This window comes from Panicum hallii, chromosome 9 (genome assembly GCF_002211085.1).
Source record: "Panicum hallii strain FIL2 chromosome 9, PHallii_v3.1, whole genome shotgun sequence".
Classification (NCBI taxonomy): Eukaryota; Viridiplantae; Streptophyta; class Magnoliopsida; order Poales; family Poaceae; genus Panicum; species Panicum hallii.
In genome coordinates this window covers 10,966,855-10,986,165 of record NC_038050.1, presented here as the reverse complement: position 1 = coordinate 10,986,165, position 19,311 = coordinate 10,966,855, and the positions used below count along the sequence as shown (strand labels likewise).

Genomic DNA, 19,311 nt, shown 5'->3' with positions numbered 1-19,311 from the left:
CAGTCTTATCCCGTCATCCCGGTGCGCGCCTCGTGCGCGCGGAGCAGAGCAGTCACCAGCCAGGACAACACAAGTGCCCCAGCGCCGGCAGTGCCCGTGCGGCACATGCGGGCTACGCGATCTGCCGCGCAGCGGTGGGTGAGAAAAAGCAGAGCCAAGCCGTGCGCGATCCGATCCGATCCGGGGGCCAGGCCACTTCCGGGGCGTCCGGACGCGCCGTCGCGTCAGGGGCAGGCCACGAGCGGCCACGTTTCCCTCCTCGCCCTTTTCCGGCCGGAGTGCCGGCGTCCGTCACCGGGGCACTACCGGCCCATCCACAGTGCAATCCACTCCGATCCTGCCCGATCAGCGCGCACACGAAGACGAAAGGTTGTTGGGGTTGGGACATGGGGCGTGCGTGCTGCCGCAGCAATGCGGTGGGGAAAAGCATGCGCGTACGCGCGTAGCGTAGCAGCTGATCAAACGACAAGCGGGAGGACGTGTACCGCGCTCGATGAGTGCTGCGCGAACCGAAAAGAGGGCGTCGGGTTTGGTTCGGCGGGTCCCATGCAGAGCCAGGGAGCTTCAGCCACAAGCTATCACCGACAGGCAGGCTAGTGACTCCCCAGCTTTTGTTGTTAGGGATCCTGCGTCATGGTTAAGCAATGTGTTTTTGTTAAATCACTTTAGTTTGACATAAGGTGATGGATGGACACTTTCTTTTTGGTTATCGCTCCTGATCGCTCAGCTTTTCATGTCTATTCATTCACGCTCGCTTCATGTGCGTTGGCCATTGGGTGTCAGAGAGGATAGGGGGGTGACGTGGTTACCTTTTGAAAATAGCTTCATCTGCGTTTGCAGTGAAAAGAATATTAAGTCTCGCTTCCCGAGAAATTAAATAATTTTAAATTTAATTAAATCGATTAAAAAATTACTAATATTTATATCTTCAAATAGATTTAATATAAAAATATATTACATAATTAGTATAATGATACTAATTTTGTAATATAAATTTAATATTATTTTGTATAAATTTGATCAAATTTCAAATTGTATGACTTCTCAGAAAGCAAGAATCACATTCTTTTTCGGATGGAGTTTTCAGATGGAGGGAGTGCACCTTTGTTCTTGGATTATGTAGTCTCACAGGTGACGAGCAGCAACATAACTGCAGTGGCGAAACATCACTTTGCCACTACTTCATACGTGTATGACGGAAAAAATATTAGTTGGGACAAGCCTTTAGCAACGCCTTTATAATAACTATTCATGTCTAGAGCAAACAAACATCTCAAAACTTAAAAAAGGTAACCAATGATACCCCAGATGAGACCTCGGGAGTTCACACACAGCAATGGATCTATTTATTATTAACGTCTGAATGGCATAGCGGTCACCGAGCAAAACGTGCCCATGATTATGACTGAGTCCAGTGGCTCGCCTCACTCTCGCCCCGCTACGCTACGTCAGCTCTCGTCTCCATTCTCACCACACTCTCATCCCACCTCTCCAATGCAGAGGCTATAGTGCCACCTCTCACTTCTCTCTCGTCCACGTCAGCTTTTCTTTTCCAGATTTAATTATTTCACTCTCTTTTGTTCGCGTACGCAAAATAATTTAATAAATTAATTTTATTCAACTTAAAAAAGTTACCGATTACATAATAAATAAAAAAATTACATAATAAATAAAAAAAATTACATAAATCTAAGGATGACTACGTGCCCACACATGCTCAACCAAATCTTGCTGGAGCTGTGCATACATCGGTGAGTCCCTCATCTCGGTGTCCATCTGAATTTTGGCAGCTAGGCTTGGTGGTGCATCGTTGTGGATCGTCGGACCGACATTGGACGCAACTGTCTCATAGATCTCGTCCAAATCGGTATCACGCTCGTCATCGATGATCATATTGTGTAGGATGACACATGCATGCATGATCAACCCAAGAGTACGCTGTGAGTAAGAGCGTCCAGGAACTGCTATAATGTTGAATCTAGACTTGAGCAGTCCAAATGAACACTCGACATCTTTGCGCCAAGCTGCTTGAACATTTGTGAATACCTTATGCTTCTCACACTGCGGAAGAGTAATACACTTCATAAACACCGGTCAAGAGGGGTAGATGCCGTCGGCAAGGTAGTAACCCCTATTGTACTCATGTCCATTAACCGTAAAGTTCACTAAGGGTGCTTCTCCTCTAAGCATATCAGTGAATAATGGCGACTGATTGAGTACATTAATGTCGTTGTTGGATCCGGCCACTCCAAAAAAGGCATGCCAGATTCAACGATCATACGATGCAACGGCTTCTAAGATAATGGTGGGATGTTTTATGTCCCCCTTGTGAATTGCCCCGCATATGCCACTGGACAGTTTCTCCACTGCCAATGCATGCAATCGATGCTTCCTAGCATGCCCGGAAAGCCACGCTCCTCGGCTTTCGCTAGTAGACGCTGAGTATCCACGATATTTGGTCGACGGCAAAATTCATCCCCGTAATAGTGAATGATGCCTTCACAGAATTTCTCTAGACAATCTAATGCAGTTGATCTAGCTAGCTTTAGATACTCATCTATCAAATCCGCAGCGCCTCCATAAGCTAACAAGCGTAAGGCCGCGGTACACTTTTATAGCGGAGAGAGACCACGACGGTTGCAAGCATCTTCTCTTTGGGTGAAATATGGAGAGTATTCACCTAATCTACGCATAATACGTAGAAAAAGTTGACGCCTCATTCGGTACTTTCGCCGAAAGTAATTCGGAGGATAAACACAGTTGTCGGCGAAGTAGTCTTGGAACAGCCGATCATGGGCACCCTCACGATCACGCCTGATGTAGCGTCGACGACGTCGCCTTCTGCTTGACTCCTCTTCAAGATTGAGTATCGCCTCCTCATACTCCACTTGGAACGCATGGATCATTTCAGCCTCCATTCCTTCACTCGAATCCGCGGTAGATGAAGACGTGGCGTCGAGAAGAGTGAAATTGAAATGTGGATGGGAGAAATAAGCTCAAATGGGGTGTGGAAGGAGTGAAAACCGGGTGGGGTATCTATAGAGGGTTGGAGATAAAATTTGCAATTTTTTTTAAATTTTTTGGAGTTCAAACGGTCAAATAACGGCTAGTTCAGCAGATAGTCCGCGTGGACCAATCAAAACGCGCCACGTCACGTCCTCTCGCCCGGGACCCGCCGCGCCAACACACCGCCTCGCTACCGCCCCGCGCGTCTGCCAACGCGGGCGAGAGCGGGACGATAGCGCCCGCTCTCGCCCGGCGGTAGTGCTACCGCTTTCTCTCTCCCTCTCGCCTCACTCTCCCCTGGGCTGGGGCAACAGGGGGACGGTATCGCCCGCCATTAGCACCAGCCTGAGACCGATAGAATTTTAGCAGGTACGTCGACACAACAACATATACGAGCCGAAAAATATCGAAAGCAACCTGCATTTTCCGTGCAGCAGGTGCTAACAGAAAACGTGTCGAGTTCACAAGGAAACTGCATCACCAAAGCAACACGTGATACTTGAGACATCTTAAGCTCATCAGCATACTATCGTCCAAAGGCAACACGATCCGGATGGCAAGAGGCATTTCGCACACTGAATGTTTCACACATCCGCGTAGACTTTGCGCGCGCATATTTCTGCATAGACCCAGAGTATTTTGCACATCCTCCTTAAACGCTACATTTTAGGTTGCAGAGTTTTCATCACTGACGGTACAATTTTTGGTCAATAGTCAGCAGCCAAGGCAAAACACAATGGTTTATCAAAACAATGAAAATTGAAAAACCCTCACACGCACTGGCAAAAAGATGTATAACTTCCCTATAGATGCACAAACCTCCATATTTCCTTCTGTCGTGGTGCAAAGCATCCAGCCGAATTTAACTGCAGATGAAAAAACACCCGAGTCGGTGTAACTGCGAATCTATCATGTGGTAGAAGAACAGGTATAAAAGTAACACTCTGAATTCAAAAGAAACACATGGGAAACAGGAATGCATCACGCTCAACACTAGATATGCGGCATTCTGTCATTTCTAATTTTCCCTAAAATACTTGACATCAATGAATGTTAAGAAAACTGTAGCGCTTTCATTTCCAAGGCAACCTAAAATGCAATTTTCCTCACTACATTTCATTCAGAGTATCATCACAGCCAGCACAGGGCAATGGAGGCAACCCTTATGGTTTGCTTGAAGTCGAGGCAGGAGGTATCAATCAATAAAATAAAGGATGCTATTTTTTCACTTTTCAGGGTTATTCCATGATGCACGAGATCACAAACGCCTACAGGCATTCTACACTGTAATTCTAAGCTATACCTCAAAAAAGTGTTTTTAACAGTGGTAGCCTCTTTGAACTTGAAAATGTGTGTAGAAAAATGCTTGAAGACCACATTTGCAGTCTCGATCCAGCAAACAATGAGAGCGACAAGTTATAGAATTGTAAAACATACCCTTTTGTGCATTTCGGATCTGTGGACAACTACTCTTGAGGCTTCATAGCCGGGAATAGAAGAACTTCCTGAGTTTGCATCAAAAGATCCAGTGAACACCAAGAAACTCAAGAAACGTTGGACATCCATATGAACAATGGAAAGATTCAAACCTTAATATTCTGGGAATCTGTTAGCAACATCGTAAGGCGATCGATTCCCAAACCCCAACCACCTGTTGGTGGCAAACCATACTCAAGGGCAGTACAGAACGTTTCATCCAAGGCCATAGCTTCATCATCACCAGATTGACGATCCTGAACAGGATAGAAACTTAAAAAGATTGTACAACTTTCTAATAAGAAACAGTACAAAATAGGCAAATGCAAGTCTCAGTTAACATGACTCTATTCCGACAGGAGAATGGTTACACTTGTTTATTTTTGTTCCATCCTCCCAGTGTCCATTTTTTGTTGGTTCTATATTCTTTAAGTGCACACGTGCATGTGCAATTGTGCATGCATATCAGACTCAGATATCCTAAATGCGGTCATGTTCAACAAGTTGCAATGTTACCAAGGTGTTCAATAAGTTCAAAGTGTACCTTTAGTTGTTCCTCAAACCGTTGCCTCTGGACAACAGGATCGTTCAACTCTGTGTACGCATTGCACACCTACATACATTTGATGGTCATACTGTGAAACAACATGATGGAAACTAACCATGCAAGTGCTAATGAAGAACAGTGTATACCTCATGTTTGTTAACAAATAGCTCGAACCTCTCAGTCAGACCAGGTCGGGACCTATGCCACTTTGCTAATGGACTCATTATCTCTGGATGATTGATGATAAATGTTGGATTTACGCATGCCTCCTCCAAGAAGTGGCCAACTAACTATCCAAGAGTAACAGAGCACATCAGTATATAGCAAATATAGTTTCAACAGAATACACTGCATAAACGAATGACAGTAGGACAAGACCATGACACACAAACAAATGAATGCAGGCTAAGCTAGCACCACTGAGGATAGTTTTCCAGTAGGGCGGAACATTAAACAAATTAAAGACCTTAACGAATCAGGAAATCAATTGGAAATAAAACAAAAGTCAACCACTTTAAGTAATGAAACCATACTCAAATCTAACTATCAGAATCGAATACAACATGTTGTAGTTTCCATCAAGTCAAAATAAAAACCTTGTCAAGCAACCGTGATGTTGTTTGGGGAGGTGGACATTTCACATCATACTTCACACATGCTTCTATCAAGTACCGATTTGCTTCATCACTTGACAAATCTTTTGGTATATTGAGATTGGCCATTTCCTCCAAATCTTTAATCATATCTATCCTTCTGCAGTAAGATATCAGAAACAATGCATCAGTTTTTTGTAGCAACTGAAGATTGAAGAACATCATTCACATCTAGAGAACTAGAAATTATCCTGATGCTTTGAAGAATATCCATCTAATACCTGAAGGGAGGCGTGAAATCAATTTCTATTGGGGGATTTGTAACACCATTTGCATGATATTTTATCTTGTACCCACCTGTAAGCTCCTTAACCATGCCTGTTAACCATGAAACAAAAATGTATATGTTACACTTAGAAAAGGTACATACTCACTAGTTTCTCATTTAAATGATGTTTGCTCATTATTATTTAGTTGAAAAAGATATTCAGATGCTTACCTGACAACATGGTCTCAGTAACCTCCATCAAATCATTGTAATCTGCATAAGCCATATAAAATTCACAAGTTGTGAATTCAGGATTGTGTGTTAAATCAATCCCTTCATTCCTGAATTGTTTTCCAATTTCATAAACACGGTCCAATCCACCAACAACCAATTCCTTCAGATATAACTCGGGAGCAATGCGCATAAAAAGCCTCATATTTAATTCATTGTGGTGTGTGACAAAAGGCCTTGCAGCTGCTCCACCAGCAATCATGTTCATCATTGGAGTCTCCACCTAGAACCACATGAAAGGTCAGATATCAAAGTATCAACTGGAAAGGAACCACAAGAAACAACAGGTGCTTACCTCCAAAAATTCACGGTCATCAAGAAACTTCCGGATAAAAGAGACAACTTTAGATCGTGTCTTGAAGATATGCCTCACTTCATGGTTTACCATTAGATCAAGGTACCGTTGACGATACCTAGTTTCCTGATCAGAAATAAAAACTTAATAACCAAAGCAAACGCTTCATGATCAAAGCATAGTCTAGTTATTCATTGTTGGCAATTGATTAGCTCTATAAACTATTGGAGGTGTTTGGTTTGAGGAACTCATCCAGATTGGATGGTTTATCATGGGATCAACCCATGATCTTTGTGGGATGACACCATCCCTCACATTTATAGTAAAAAAATGCTTCGAGTAATAAGGTGGCGCGATGGGCCAGAGCAAACAACCCTTCATCAAAAGGAGTGTTAGGTTCCAAGTTAAGACCTGACGGGTCATTCACATTCTATTTCTTGATACAAACTACCCATCACAAGTCACAACACACAAGACATCAAAGCAACAATATTGACATCTAAGCATGCTAGCTGCCTGTACCATAATGTCTTATTTGCTTTGTCCCTGGTGGCCCGGGATCATTGGCCACCACACGATCCTAGCTCATCCAAACAAAGCTTAAATAAGTAAACATATTATCTATCATCAGACTTGCTGTTTCTTAAAGTGCCTTATCAACATTTTCAGCCTAACGTCATCACAAGAATGACTTGCGCACAGGAACCAAATAAAAAAAGACTGCATTGCACAGATGCAAGCTAACTAGGTTCATGAGTCAAGACCACCAAGATAAGATTATAGGTGACCACAATGATCTTACACCCCCATTGTTTATTTTGGATACTACCGTAAAGCAATTTATCCTTGCAAAGCATGCTTTATGCACAAGCGTAGTAGGAAAAATGATGTAACTACTAAAGTGAAGCACAAATATAGAAGTGGTTCTAAATTCACAGGAAAAAAAGATGATTAAACTAGACTATTTGCAAAGATAGCATGTCAGCAAAGTAGATAATGCTTCTTTTTGCTTGAAGAAATAGTGTTTAGTGTAATGAGCAACAATAACAAACCTGATCCCTCAAAACATAATTTTCAATGTTCCTGCCCATTCCTGGAGTCCACAGTGCAGGTACTGCACTTCCTTCACCCTTCTGTAGAGGTAAACACTAAATATGTAAGCATTGCAAGGCCTTCTTGAAGGCTAAGTTTGACAAAGCAGAGTTCTGCCCCACAACATCAGAGGGTACAAAAAATGAAACTTAAAAATTTGCTTAAAAATACATATTGGGCACCTTCCTTCTCATCGATTAGATAAAACAAAGACAGAAATATTTCTTTGAATTGAGTCTGACTCTCACCTGTCGAGGCATCATATGAAGACATGGAGAGAGCACAACAAATTTCTTTGGGAATACACTAAGCTCGCCTCGCTTGCTTTTTCCTGATGTTCAAAAATAAAAAAAACTTCAACTTATCAAATATACCAAAAAAATTGCAATAAACAATCATATTATCATTTGGCAAGTGCTCAGACAAACACACACACCACTTGGATACCAGGATTGCCTTACAATGTTGAAAACTCAAAGTTATCGAATATAGCAAAAGAATCACAATACACACTCATCGTATCATTCGGTAATCTCTCAGGTAAACAATAGAGTGCAACTAACCAGGGACACAGGCAACACAACAGTACAGTTTATCACAGCATTTATGTGTATAGAAACTGTAACAGCATAATACCTACTTATAACATTTCTATAGGCTACAAACAAATGATATTTTAACTAACAAAGTTAATAGATGTCCTGCTTATAGTTAATAATTCAAAACTATAAGATGAATGCAAATTCTACAGACCTGGATAGCCACATATGCCAACAATATCACCTCGCTTCACACCTGAGTGGTATTTAGTGAATTCAGCTTCGTCCAACTCTGAGGTCCTATAACAGATAAAAAGTCTCAGCAAATACAATACAGTTGGAATAAATAATTGACCCCTAAAGTCCCATTTTATAATTAAAAATATCCAAATTGAGAAAATAGGTAATCAATGAAATATCAGTGAGCAAATCTATTAGCTATGCACTGTCCACCAAAAAAGGAGACCGTTTGTTTGGTCTTATAAGAGAAAAACAAACAACTTTCGATACAAACGAGATATATAGTCTCATCTCGTTTGCTCCAGCAAAATAGGCAACATTTATGACTATAAACCGAGCAAATATTCAAGGTCGACTATGTGACATGTCCAATAGACTACCATAAGACAACTACCTTTTGTTGACTAAACAATGAAAATTTAAACTAGCTAAGCCATAAGAATGTCGTTAGTGTAGTTCTAGGAATATTCCCTAAGCAAACTATTGCATAAGCGGCCAAGTAGGATCAGCAGCTCATTACTTCGACTTGACCTTAGCATAGGTGTAGTAAGCATGAATTCTACCACCATGCAGCTCTTCTATCCAATGAATATGTGTATTATTCCATGACACTCAGCCAGCTGACCAATTTGCAATGTTGTTATGGTACTACACAAAGGGCTCGACAAATCCCAGGTGGTGAATGATAATCTATTGGAAAACCATGAAAGAGACCCAGGCAGTGAGTAGCAATCAGCTCAAGCAATAAAAGGCTAGTTGCATTGTGAAGAAATATGAAAAATGGACACCATACAAGACATGGAAAGCTTTACCTGGCATCAGCCATCACTTGAACCTTCAGGCCACCACCATAAAGATCATAAAAGAATAGCTTAGATGAGGATGTTCTCTTGTTCATGATCCTCCCTTTGAAAAATATATTCACCAATGAGACCTATATGAATCTCCACATCAAGAACACAACCCTAGGAAAACAAAAGGTGTTACCAGCTAAACACTCTGTCACATCTAGCTTCTCCCCATCGCTCAAGCTCTTGTACTTCTCAATGTATTCGGCTACAGCGATGCCAACTGGGAACTTATGCGGATAGGGGTTTACACCTATGGCCTTGAGCAAATCAAGTGTCTTGAGCCTATTCTCATAGTATTGCTGCAGCAGGAAACACGTCAATAAGAGCAAGGAACAGAATTCAGTAAACCAACACAGGAACAGCACGATGAACATACAGTGGGATCCATGTCATCATCGTCGGCAGAAGATGCCTTCTGAGTCTTTCCACTGGCAGCAGCAGCAGCAGCCGCCTACAACAACAGAAGGCATTCACATCAAATCAGACTTTTGGCACTGATATAGTTAAAATCGAAACTTCAACTGCAGCATTGCAGTCTTCTCAACAGCTAACAGAGCAAAAAATATGCTTAGGGGAAGCAATGACAAGTACCAACTTAATTAAGCAAGGACTAGCCGATTTAGCATATAACACGAGCTACAGTTACACGAAGAGAGAGCAATTCGATCGATCTCACCTTGTTCTTCTTCTCTTCCTCCTTGAGCCTCCGCTCCTCCTCCAGCTTCTTCCTCTTCTCCTCTCTCTTCTTCGCGCTGCACACATCAACAACGCAACAACCAACCCACGAATCAGGCACCAACACAAACGAATGAATCAGGGGAGAAGAAGGCTCTGGGATCCCTACTTCTTCGAGAGCTGCGGCTCCTCTCCGCCCTCACCCGCCGGCGGAGGGTTCTGCTTGTCGTCGCCGCCGCCGCCCGTAGAGAGCCCCGCGAGCTTCTCCTCCAGGCCCGAAGCCGAGCCCACGCCGTCCGCCATTCCGCGCGCCGGACTCTAGGGTTTCGCGGGGAGGCGGCGGAGCGGCTTGAGAAGAACAGATGAGACGCGGTCAGACTGCGGAGGCGCTGGTGGTGGTAGGGCTTTAGGGCAGCTCGTGGCGGCGCGGAGGAAAGGGGAAAATGGAAAGGGAGGAACCTCTCGCCAGGTCATCCTTCCAAATCCTACCACCCAGTTCCCCGCGGCAACGACATGGGCCGAGCCTGCATGGGCCGTAATAACTAACTTGAAGTGCTTGATGGGCCTGGAATGTAGGCCTAGCCCAATACGGCCCATGTCTATGGCTTCTCTCTCGGCAGAGGCGATGGGCAATCGTCCAATTCCACTAGACAAGCCACTGAGCCAGCCAATCAGCCATGGCGGGGAGAAGCGGGGGCGGCGGCAAGGGCGCGGCGGGGAGGATGATGTCGCTGCAGGAGTTTGTGTCCTCCATGGCCCCGCTCATCGATCTCGAGAAGGTCTTTTCTCTCTCCCCCCCCCTATTTCACGTTTGCTTTTGACTCGGCTGGTAATTGGGAATGGATGGTGGGAACGTCGCAGGCGGCGGAGATATCGGCGGAGTCGGAGACGAGCGCCAAGAGCCTGGAGAGGCGGGGCAGCGTCATCGCCAACCTCAAGTGCACCGACGCCCAGGTTGGTGCTTCAGTTCTGTACTTCTGTTGCTGCTTGCTGCTTGTGCTGTTTGGTGTCATTTGGAATGCTGCAGTTCAGTGATAATCTTCTAATGGGCTTTGACTTGCTTATGCTGGTTGGGGCGTAGTGTAGACGGGACTGATGGGGAAGACGCTCCTGGAGTTCCAGCCCAACAAAGGCGACGTGCTCCCGTCTCACAAGGTGAGGCTGCTCTCTTGCCCCCCTCACCCTCTTTTGGGTGCTTGCTGTCATGGCACTAGGGTTGGGAATTAGGATTTTTTATGCAAACGAGCTCTTTACCAATTGCTGTTGTAGTTGTTGTGGGACTTGACAGTTGCAAATCATGTGCTAGTTATCTTGTGTATATTAGTGGTGTTAACTGTGGATGGATAGAGCCAAACGATTTTTTTTTTGTACTGAATACCTTTTGTGTGAGCACATTAAGATCACATTACATCCATTGTTGAAATTGGCACCTTGTTTCTTCTGTGAGCAGTCACTGTAATTTCAATCAATTAAACATAATCATGATTTACTGTGCGGTAATTGTGTGACCGGAAAGGCTCACAAGTGCTATGTAAATTCACAGGATGTTGATTGGAATCATGTTTACTGTCATGATAATGCTTCTTCTTTTTCATGCTACTTTAGTTTGGAACCCATGATGTAGTTGCCCTGAAGCCAAATAAGGCAGATGCTGGATCTGCTTCTCTTGGGCAAGGTGTAGTTTATCGCTTAAAGGTACCTTCATATCATCTAAGAATGCCTATTTTTGTTTTTTTCTCCGTGTGTAGGAGTAACAATAGTAACTTTGTTTTTAAACCAACAGGATTCTTCCATTACGGTTGCTTTCGATGATATTCCTGAAGATGGTTTAAACAGTCCTCTGCGTCTTGAGAAGCTTGCAAATGAGGTACTACCATCTTTTGCATTACTCCATGATTTCTGTTAATCGCAGCCTACAGAGCTCAAAATTGCACATCACACGAACAGTTACACTTGTGGCCTACCACCTATTTGTTTTAGATGTGCAGTCTATGATCGTTGTTTGTTTTTATATTGGCCTACAGTTTGAATATGACCTCATTCATCGTAGATTTCTCCTAGCATAGTTCAGTAATTGCTGCTTTGCTGTTGCCACTTGCCAGACATCGAATTGTGATAATCTCTATTTTAGGTCACTTATCGCAGGATGAAGGATGCGCTAATTCAACTTAGCAAGGCTGTCCAAACAGGACCTTGTGCAAACCTTGTTCCTGTTTTATTTGGAGAGAAGGCACCCATGCGCTCCAAGGATGCTATGAAATTCAGTCCATTCAACAAGAATTTGGATGATTCACAGGTCACTATTTGAAACTTTTTCTTTCTTGATCACATTCAGTATGAGCTTGTTAATGCTGCATCGTTGGGTTCCATTGTGTTCTGATCCACACGGTTGGATGAGTTAAACAAAAGCCATATTCAAATCAAACTGATCATTTTTGCTGGAACAATAGGATTTACTATATTATTTATAAGTATGGTATACCATAGAATTTCAGTAAATTATTTTGTTCTGTTGTCCCTCGTACACATTAATTACATTACATGAAGTTAAATCATATATGAATTCACATTTTGATTTTTCAACCTGCAGTGATAGGACTTACATTATATATAATTATTTTAGTTATGGGAGCCACAATTGCAAAATTCAACTCACCAGGATGTCTGGCATTAATCACATGCTACAATGCCAGAAAGAATGGTCTTAGTCTCTGATGCTTGCCATTGTAGGAGGACCACATCAGAAGATGATACAATTGTAGTTGATGTTGCTTTTATCAGTTGTAACAGAGATGTTATTACTATATTATAAATAATTTCAAGCCTGAATTAAAACTAAAATACCTAATGCCTTCATTCGTTGGCGTACAGAGTGGTTGCACTTACTACATTTTATTACTTAGGTAGGTTGTATAAAGAAGCGCATCAATGAAATGATTCACTGCGTGGATATCTACCATATAACCAGTGAAACACCCAACAGTTTACACTTCGAATTAAGTTTCAGAAGAAAGGAATAACATTTGTTGATAGTTTATCTTAGCTGCAGTTCTTTTAAATGGGAGCATTTCTTTAATTTTAAACCGATAATAGAAGTAGCAACTGAAAACAGCCCATGAGGCGTCAGCAGCTTGTGGATGTACATCACATTATGTGTTATGACTTATGACTACTTCTGCGTTTCACCCTCTTACTTTTCAATATCAGTTAGCTGGCCTTTTTCTTTCACGGCAGTAGTCTAATCTAGGATCATAGCACCCTCTTAAATTTTGATGGCTTACCTTGTCATACTTCTATGTTGTTTCTCTGGCATTGGTAACTTATATTAGTTTTAAAGTGATGTTTCACAAAGTTCCATACTACAGGTTAGAAAGTTATTATTGTTTGAAAAAAAAATCAGAACTGCACAAATGTTCTGTTTTGATCTTTGGACATGTATGTTTTTTCACCTTGCTTTTGAATAAACGTCCAAGACACAGCATAGTATTTAAACTGTAGGGCATAAATTGGATGCTTATCAGCCATGTTATAGAAAAATATATTTGTTTCTTCTGTAGAAAGATGCTATCTCGAAGGCGCTTGGATCAAGGGATGTTTTCTTGCTTCATGGGCCTCCTGGAACTGGAAAAACAACAACTATTATTGAGATAATATTGCAGGAGGTCAAGCGTGGATCAAAGATTCTTGCCTGCGCTGCATCTAATATCGCTGTGGATAATATTGTTGAGCGACTTGCACGATACAGGTTTGCTGAAGCAAAGTTATGAAAGATGTTTTTCACTGAAAATTTTTGTTTGATGATTTCTGTTGGGAAAAGTGACAAGCATATACTGTATCCATTTTAGAGAAGATAGAATGTGTGAATAATCTCATTGTCCTATAAATGACACAGTATATCCTTTCTCACCAATTTGCTCAATGTGACATGGGGCTATTGAAACTCTGCAGGACAAAATTAGTGAGGTTAGGGCATCCTGCTCGTTTACTACCCCAAGTGCTCGACAGCGCTCTTGATGCACAGGTATAACCCTTTTTTAAGTGGCTTATCAATTTGCTTCTATGCTGTTGAACTAGAATTTCTAGATGCTTGAACTTTGCTATTTACTTCATAAGTGATGATTGACTATCTTTTAACTGTTGGTTTATCAAAATACATAGTAAAGTGTTGCAATCATTTGCTTTTGTTGGAGATTTTGTGAAAATGCAGATTATGAGTGTTGTATTCCCTTAGGTTAGATCACTTTTTGCCTCTGTTATTGCAGGCTGATTCTTTCTTTTCCCAACATTAGGAGTTGGTTTTATAGTCTTTTTTATTGTTATCAACCATACAACTACTAGCAGTTTAAAATTCTTGTAAGAATTTTTGTTGGAAACTATGTTAATTGTGATACCTTATGTATTCATATGACTTTTGGGACCAGGTATTGCGAGCTGATAATAGTAGCTTGGCAGGAGACATTCGCAAGGAAATGAAGGTAAATAACTATTCGCTTCCACATTCTTGCTTTTATTCAACCCATGACTGCTTCTTAGAATCCATGCTACCAAGCCTAACTTTCAACATCTATATGTTTAATCATCAATGTTCTGATATAAGACAACTACATCACCAGATTTATCACAGTATGTTTGTTAAGTTTTATGAATTCGAGTAATGGAACTACAAAATCAAGGTCAAAGGGTCATATTGGAGAGCAGAAAAATCGTAAATATTAAATAAAAAAGAATGCAGTGAGTGCATTCTTTGGACACGCTACCAACAGCGATCAAAGGAACGAACTACTGACAAGGCTCTTATAATTGTGACTGCAGTTATTTTATCATTTGCATTTAGGTTTTTCTTGATATGTTCTCTCTCTTCTTGAAGGTGCTGAATAGCAAATTGCTGAAAGCTAAAGATCGGAACATTAAAAGGGACATCAGGAAAGAGCTCAAAACCCTTGCCAAAGAGGAAAGAAAACGACAGCAGCTTGCAGTAACTGATGTACTAAAAAATGCAGATGTTGTGCTGACAACTTTGACTGGTGCATCTTCAAAAAAGCTAAATGGCATTACATTTGATTTGGTTGTCATTGATGAAGCTGCTCAGGCACTTGAGGTGGCATGCTGGATAGCCTTGCTGAAAGTAAGTATACGACTGAAGCACAAATCAAAGTTTATGATAAGCTCTGTAAGGATGCAATTTGAATATACTGAAAAAGCATCAGAAATATTGCCCACTAGATAAATCTTTGGACGTGTATGAAGTTGTTTTTAACATAAAATTCACTTAAAACATCCTGCTACTGGTGGCTGTTTTGATGTGAGCTCCCCACTAGGTAATGCCATTAGCTAAGTGATTGCCTTTTCTGTTTGGTTTGAGTCAGCATGTGCAATACTGTAGCTTCAGTAATCTACGCACTGTTTGTTCTCAATCAATTTGGTTATGATATGAAGTTTCTCAATCCATTTTCTTGGCATCCAGGGGCCAAGGTGTATTCTTGCTGGAGACCATCTTCAACTTCCTCCAACAATTCAAAGTGTTGAGGCTGAAAAGAAGGGGATGGGAATGACACTCTTTGAACGGCTTACTGAAGCTTATGGAGAGGAGATCACATCCATGCTCACTGTCCAGTACAGAATGCACGAGCACATTATGAATTGGTCGTCTAAAGAACTTTATAACAATAAGGTGTGACATTATGTTATTGTGCTACCAGTTTGGTAACCTGGTTTTTTATTCTTATTCTTTGAATTCTCGTTTTCCCTAATGTTATTGTTCCCATATTTCTTCTCAGATCAAAGCACATTCTAGTGTTGCTGGGCATATGCTCTATGATCTCGAAGAAGTCACAAGATCTTCTTCAACAGAACCAACTATTATACTAATTGACACTACAGGGTGATTATTATCTGATGCTTCTGGCTGTTCAAAACACTATTGTAACTGTATTTGTCAAACTGTTCATGCATAGAGATTTCACTATTCTTCTGTTTCATGTTTTCTCTGTGTGCCTTGCAAATAGTATTGCTACATAAACTTTTTCAAGAGAATAGGATTACTATTTTCTCTGCAGAAAGATATTTCATATTTGAAAAAAAATGTAGTCAGAAGTTTAACTTTTCAAATGTGGAACAATCCTTTGGTTGATTGAAAAAGAAGCTTGTTTTTTTCCTAAGAGATGAACCCCTCTATATGCTTTTCACATAATGCTTCCAATGTTTTTCATATATTCTTAGATGTGATATGGAAGAAGTAAAAGACGAAGAGGAGAGCACTATGAATGAGGGCGAGGCAGCAGTATCCATTGCTCATGCCAAGTTGCTTGTTGAGAGTGGTGTTCATGCGTCTGATGTTGGAATAATTACACCTTATGCTGCACAGGTTTTTGGTCCCTTAACCCCTTAGACACCCTAAGTGTCATCAAAATAATATACACCAGCTTACCAGTCATGCCTGCAATATCATCTTAATCTTCTGTTTAATCACTCTTCTATCTGATCCTCATGACATTTGTTGCTTTATTTTCATGTATAATGTATAATATAGGATGCCTGTCTACAGTACTTATTTTGTTCTGCTTTACACCATCCTTGGTGGTTGGCAGACTATACATGGCCGATTGTAGTCCGTTTACATTGTGAACATTGTTTCTTGCAACCTTCAGCTTGTAATTCATCTATATATTATGAATTTATGGTTGGCTTCTTGAAGACTTCACCTAGTTCTGAAGAACTGAATCATTGAATGTTTTAATATCATAGGTAACCTGCCTGAAGATGATGAGAAACAAAGATGCTAAACTGAAAGATTTAGAGATATCGACAGTTGATGGGTTCCAAGGCCGGGAGAAAGAAGCCATCATCATTTCAATGGTCCGGTCTAACTCAAAGAAAGAGGTAAGCTACCTTCCAAGATCCTGTGAGGTGAAAGTGGAATGTTTCCTATTTTCGCCTTCAGCTCTAATGCTGCTCTACATGCTATGTTACATTGTAAAATTCAGCATTGCAGATACACCTTAATCTTTAAATTGCCGAATAAAATAAGTAAGCATCACTAGCATGATGTGCAAATATTTTGTTCATGCGACTATAGTTCTTATCACAACCAAAACAAGATGTTCCTACCTATTTTATATTATATATATGGTGAGGATTACCGTCGCCATCTGATCCAAACACAATACTTGTCTTTGGCGCAGCTTTTCTATATCCACTGCTTAGTAAACCTTATGCCTTTGGTTTTTTCAGGTGGGGTTCTTGAGTGATCACAGGCGGATGAATGTCGCGGTGACACGAGCCAGGAGGCAGTGCTGCCTGGTGTGCGACGTGGAGACCGTGAGCAGCGACAAGTTCATGAAACGTTTGGTTGAATACTTTGAGGAGAATGGGGAGTACTTGAGCGCTTCAGAATACCAGAGCAGCTGACTGGCATGACAGACACGGTATCGGGCTTCTCCTGCGCAAATTAGAAGCCGATGCTCCTACTCTATTTGTTCTTGCACAGGAGGCAGGGGTGATCCGTTTAGTGTAGCATTCCGCATATCCGTGTCCGCGGAGCAAGTAGATTGGAGCTTGATGTGAAGTGAAGTCCATTGCAATGCTACGATTCCTAACCATCTTTGCATTTTTGTTAAGAACATATAGTTACCTATAGTATATTCTACGCTGTTCGTTTTGCCACTGCTGATGTTACTCGACTAAAATGTTGGAAAGCAAGATAGCAGCGTAGAATGTGCTGTGGAATTGTGCAGATCTGCAGAAGGTGCTCTGCCTTTTTGCCGGACCTTTTGTCCCGGTGACGCGATTCCTGCTCTGTGGACTCTGGTTGCGGCGAAGATCCGCCGGAATATGCTGATTTTTTTAAAAGTTGCCAGAATATGCTGATGCAAGGTTGCGGAGCGCGATAGCTGCGTAGAATGTGCTGGTTGCGGAAAAGATCCACGGCAGGGAAAGAATGTTGAAGAGACACGTGATGTCCAAGTCATCTCGGTCTCTTTCCATGTGTTTAGTTGGTGGGTTGGAAGAAAACAACACGAGTCGTCTCTATAAATAGCTGTGTTTGATTCGGAGTTATATGAGGATAGAATCTGATGTCGATACAAGAGGATGGGATCATTTCACTCCATCCCACGCATCACATGAGGATGAAATCTGACGTCGATGCAGTTCCACATGGTGGCTTCGCCCTGCTCATATGTAACATCAACTATCTTTTAGCTCTTTGCTCCCTCTCTACCTTAAGAGGCTCGAGTCACGACGCAGGGAGGGAATGACGTATGGAGTCCATATGGGAGTAAAATGGATCTTGACCGTAAAACTATGGTTAATAAGATCCAAAAAGAGGGAGAAAAATATCATGAGAAGTGAACGAAGTTAAAATGAGGGGTTAACATCACCGACCTAACATGACAAAGTGGAATGAAAAGTACTGAAGTGATATAAAATTACAATTAAATTAGTCACTCTGTGGAACAAGAACTTGCTAGTATGGAAGAATGTCATAAAGAGTTTGATCAGTTCAAAAGAATTTTTTATGATTTTGGTTCGAGGATATATGTTCAACAGAACAGCACTAATAAACATCTACAATTATGATAGATCCAATGCCTCTTGAATTGATGTAGCTTTTACGAATTTTTTTGCTTGTTCCGAACATTCCAACATAAGACCAATCTCAATGCAAGTTTTATAAAAGTTTCATCCTCATTAAATGACATGCCATGTAGGCAAAATTGGTGACATGATATGAAATTTATAAAGAGAGAGAGAGAGAGAGGAGTCGAGTTTTATGGAGATGAACTTGGTGTACATAGTTACCAAGACTGTAATTGTAAAACTGATTTGAAACTTCCGCTGAGAGTAATTTGTTCCATCATCACAACTTTTCTTGATCCTATGTAACCATACCTAATGTGCTAGTAATTAATTTAGTTAGAATTGCTAGTGGTCATATATTCATGTGGCATGTTTGATCTCAACACCATGCGCAATTAAATGTTATATCTAACATATGAAATGACGAAGTGAAACTATGCATTGTGATATGTTGTTTTATCATCAACCTAAACCTATAAGATGATGTGTGAAACACTCGATTCAGGATAGCCTAATTAGGGTACCTGCCAAACCTGATAAGAAAATATTGTGGCGTGGTCAGTGATGATAGTGTTTGCCTTCCCGTACCTAGTCTGACTAGCATGAGATGATCCATGGTATGTTTTCTTGTCTTTGTGTTTTGGTTGCATGCACGATCCCAATTTGGCAGGGGTGCCGATTCTAGGAAATTTCTATTAGAATGACGTGCCGTCCCATTTAAGAAAATCAACAGAACCAGCATCAGATTCGCTAATTACTTGTGGTTAGTGTTGATAAGTGACTATTAGTGGTTTTTAGTTGAGGATTAGCTTTGTGTGGGATTTTTATCCCTGTATACGTAAAGTATATGGACTCTTCTCC

General features: G+C 41.4%; 2 protein-coding genes and 1 pseudogene across 3 annotated transcripts; 1 reads left to right on the top strand and 2 right to left on the bottom strand.

The window, feature by feature from the left end:
• Positions 1–1,490: 1,490 nt before the first annotated feature.
• Positions 1,491–2,889, bottom strand: LOC112876621 (annotated as a pseudogene).
• Positions 2,890–3,572: 683 nt separating this feature from the next.
• Positions 3,573–10,320, bottom strand: LOC112876620 (lysine--tRNA ligase). The gene is made up of 17 exons (XM_025940762.1): positions 10,043–10,320; positions 9,875–9,950; positions 9,575–9,649; positions 9,335–9,497; positions 9,160–9,253; positions 8,322–8,407; positions 7,817–7,899; positions 7,529–7,609; positions 6,477–6,602; positions 6,122–6,404; positions 5,904–6,000; positions 5,626–5,782; positions 5,176–5,319; positions 5,027–5,095; positions 4,596–4,739; positions 4,444–4,511; positions 3,573–3,872 (listed from the first exon to the last, which is right to left on the bottom strand). The coding sequence occupies exons 1-16, from the start codon at positions 10,174–10,176 to the stop codon at positions 4,473–4,475; spliced, it is 1,851 nt and encodes a 616-aa protein (XP_025796547.1). The 5' UTR covers positions 10,177–10,320; the 3' UTR covers positions 3,573–3,872; positions 4,444–4,472.
• Positions 10,321–10,519: 199 nt separating this feature from the next.
• Positions 10,520–17,636, top strand: LOC112877356 (DNA-binding protein SMUBP-2). 2 transcript variants are annotated; one of them, XM_025941651.1, is made up of 15 exons: positions 10,520–10,652; positions 10,735–10,827; positions 10,960–11,028; positions 11,479–11,568; positions 11,657–11,740; positions 12,005–12,169; positions 13,431–13,618; positions 13,822–13,894; positions 14,295–14,348; positions 14,741–14,998; positions 15,338–15,544; positions 15,651–15,754; positions 16,093–16,237; positions 16,618–16,752; positions 17,104–17,636. In XM_025941651.1, exons 1-15 carry the CDS (start codon positions 10,551–10,553, stop codon positions 17,278–17,280), a joined length of 1,944 nt encoding a protein of 647 aa, XP_025797436.1. In that variant the 5' UTR covers positions 10,520–10,550; the 3' UTR covers positions 17,281–17,636. The 2 variants fall into 2 exon arrangements, with proteins under 2 accessions (XP_025797436.1, XP_025797437.1); XM_025941652.1 differs by having other exon boundaries at positions 10,606–10,652; positions 10,955–11,028.
• The last annotated feature ends 1,675 nt before the right edge of the window (positions 17,637–19,311 follow it).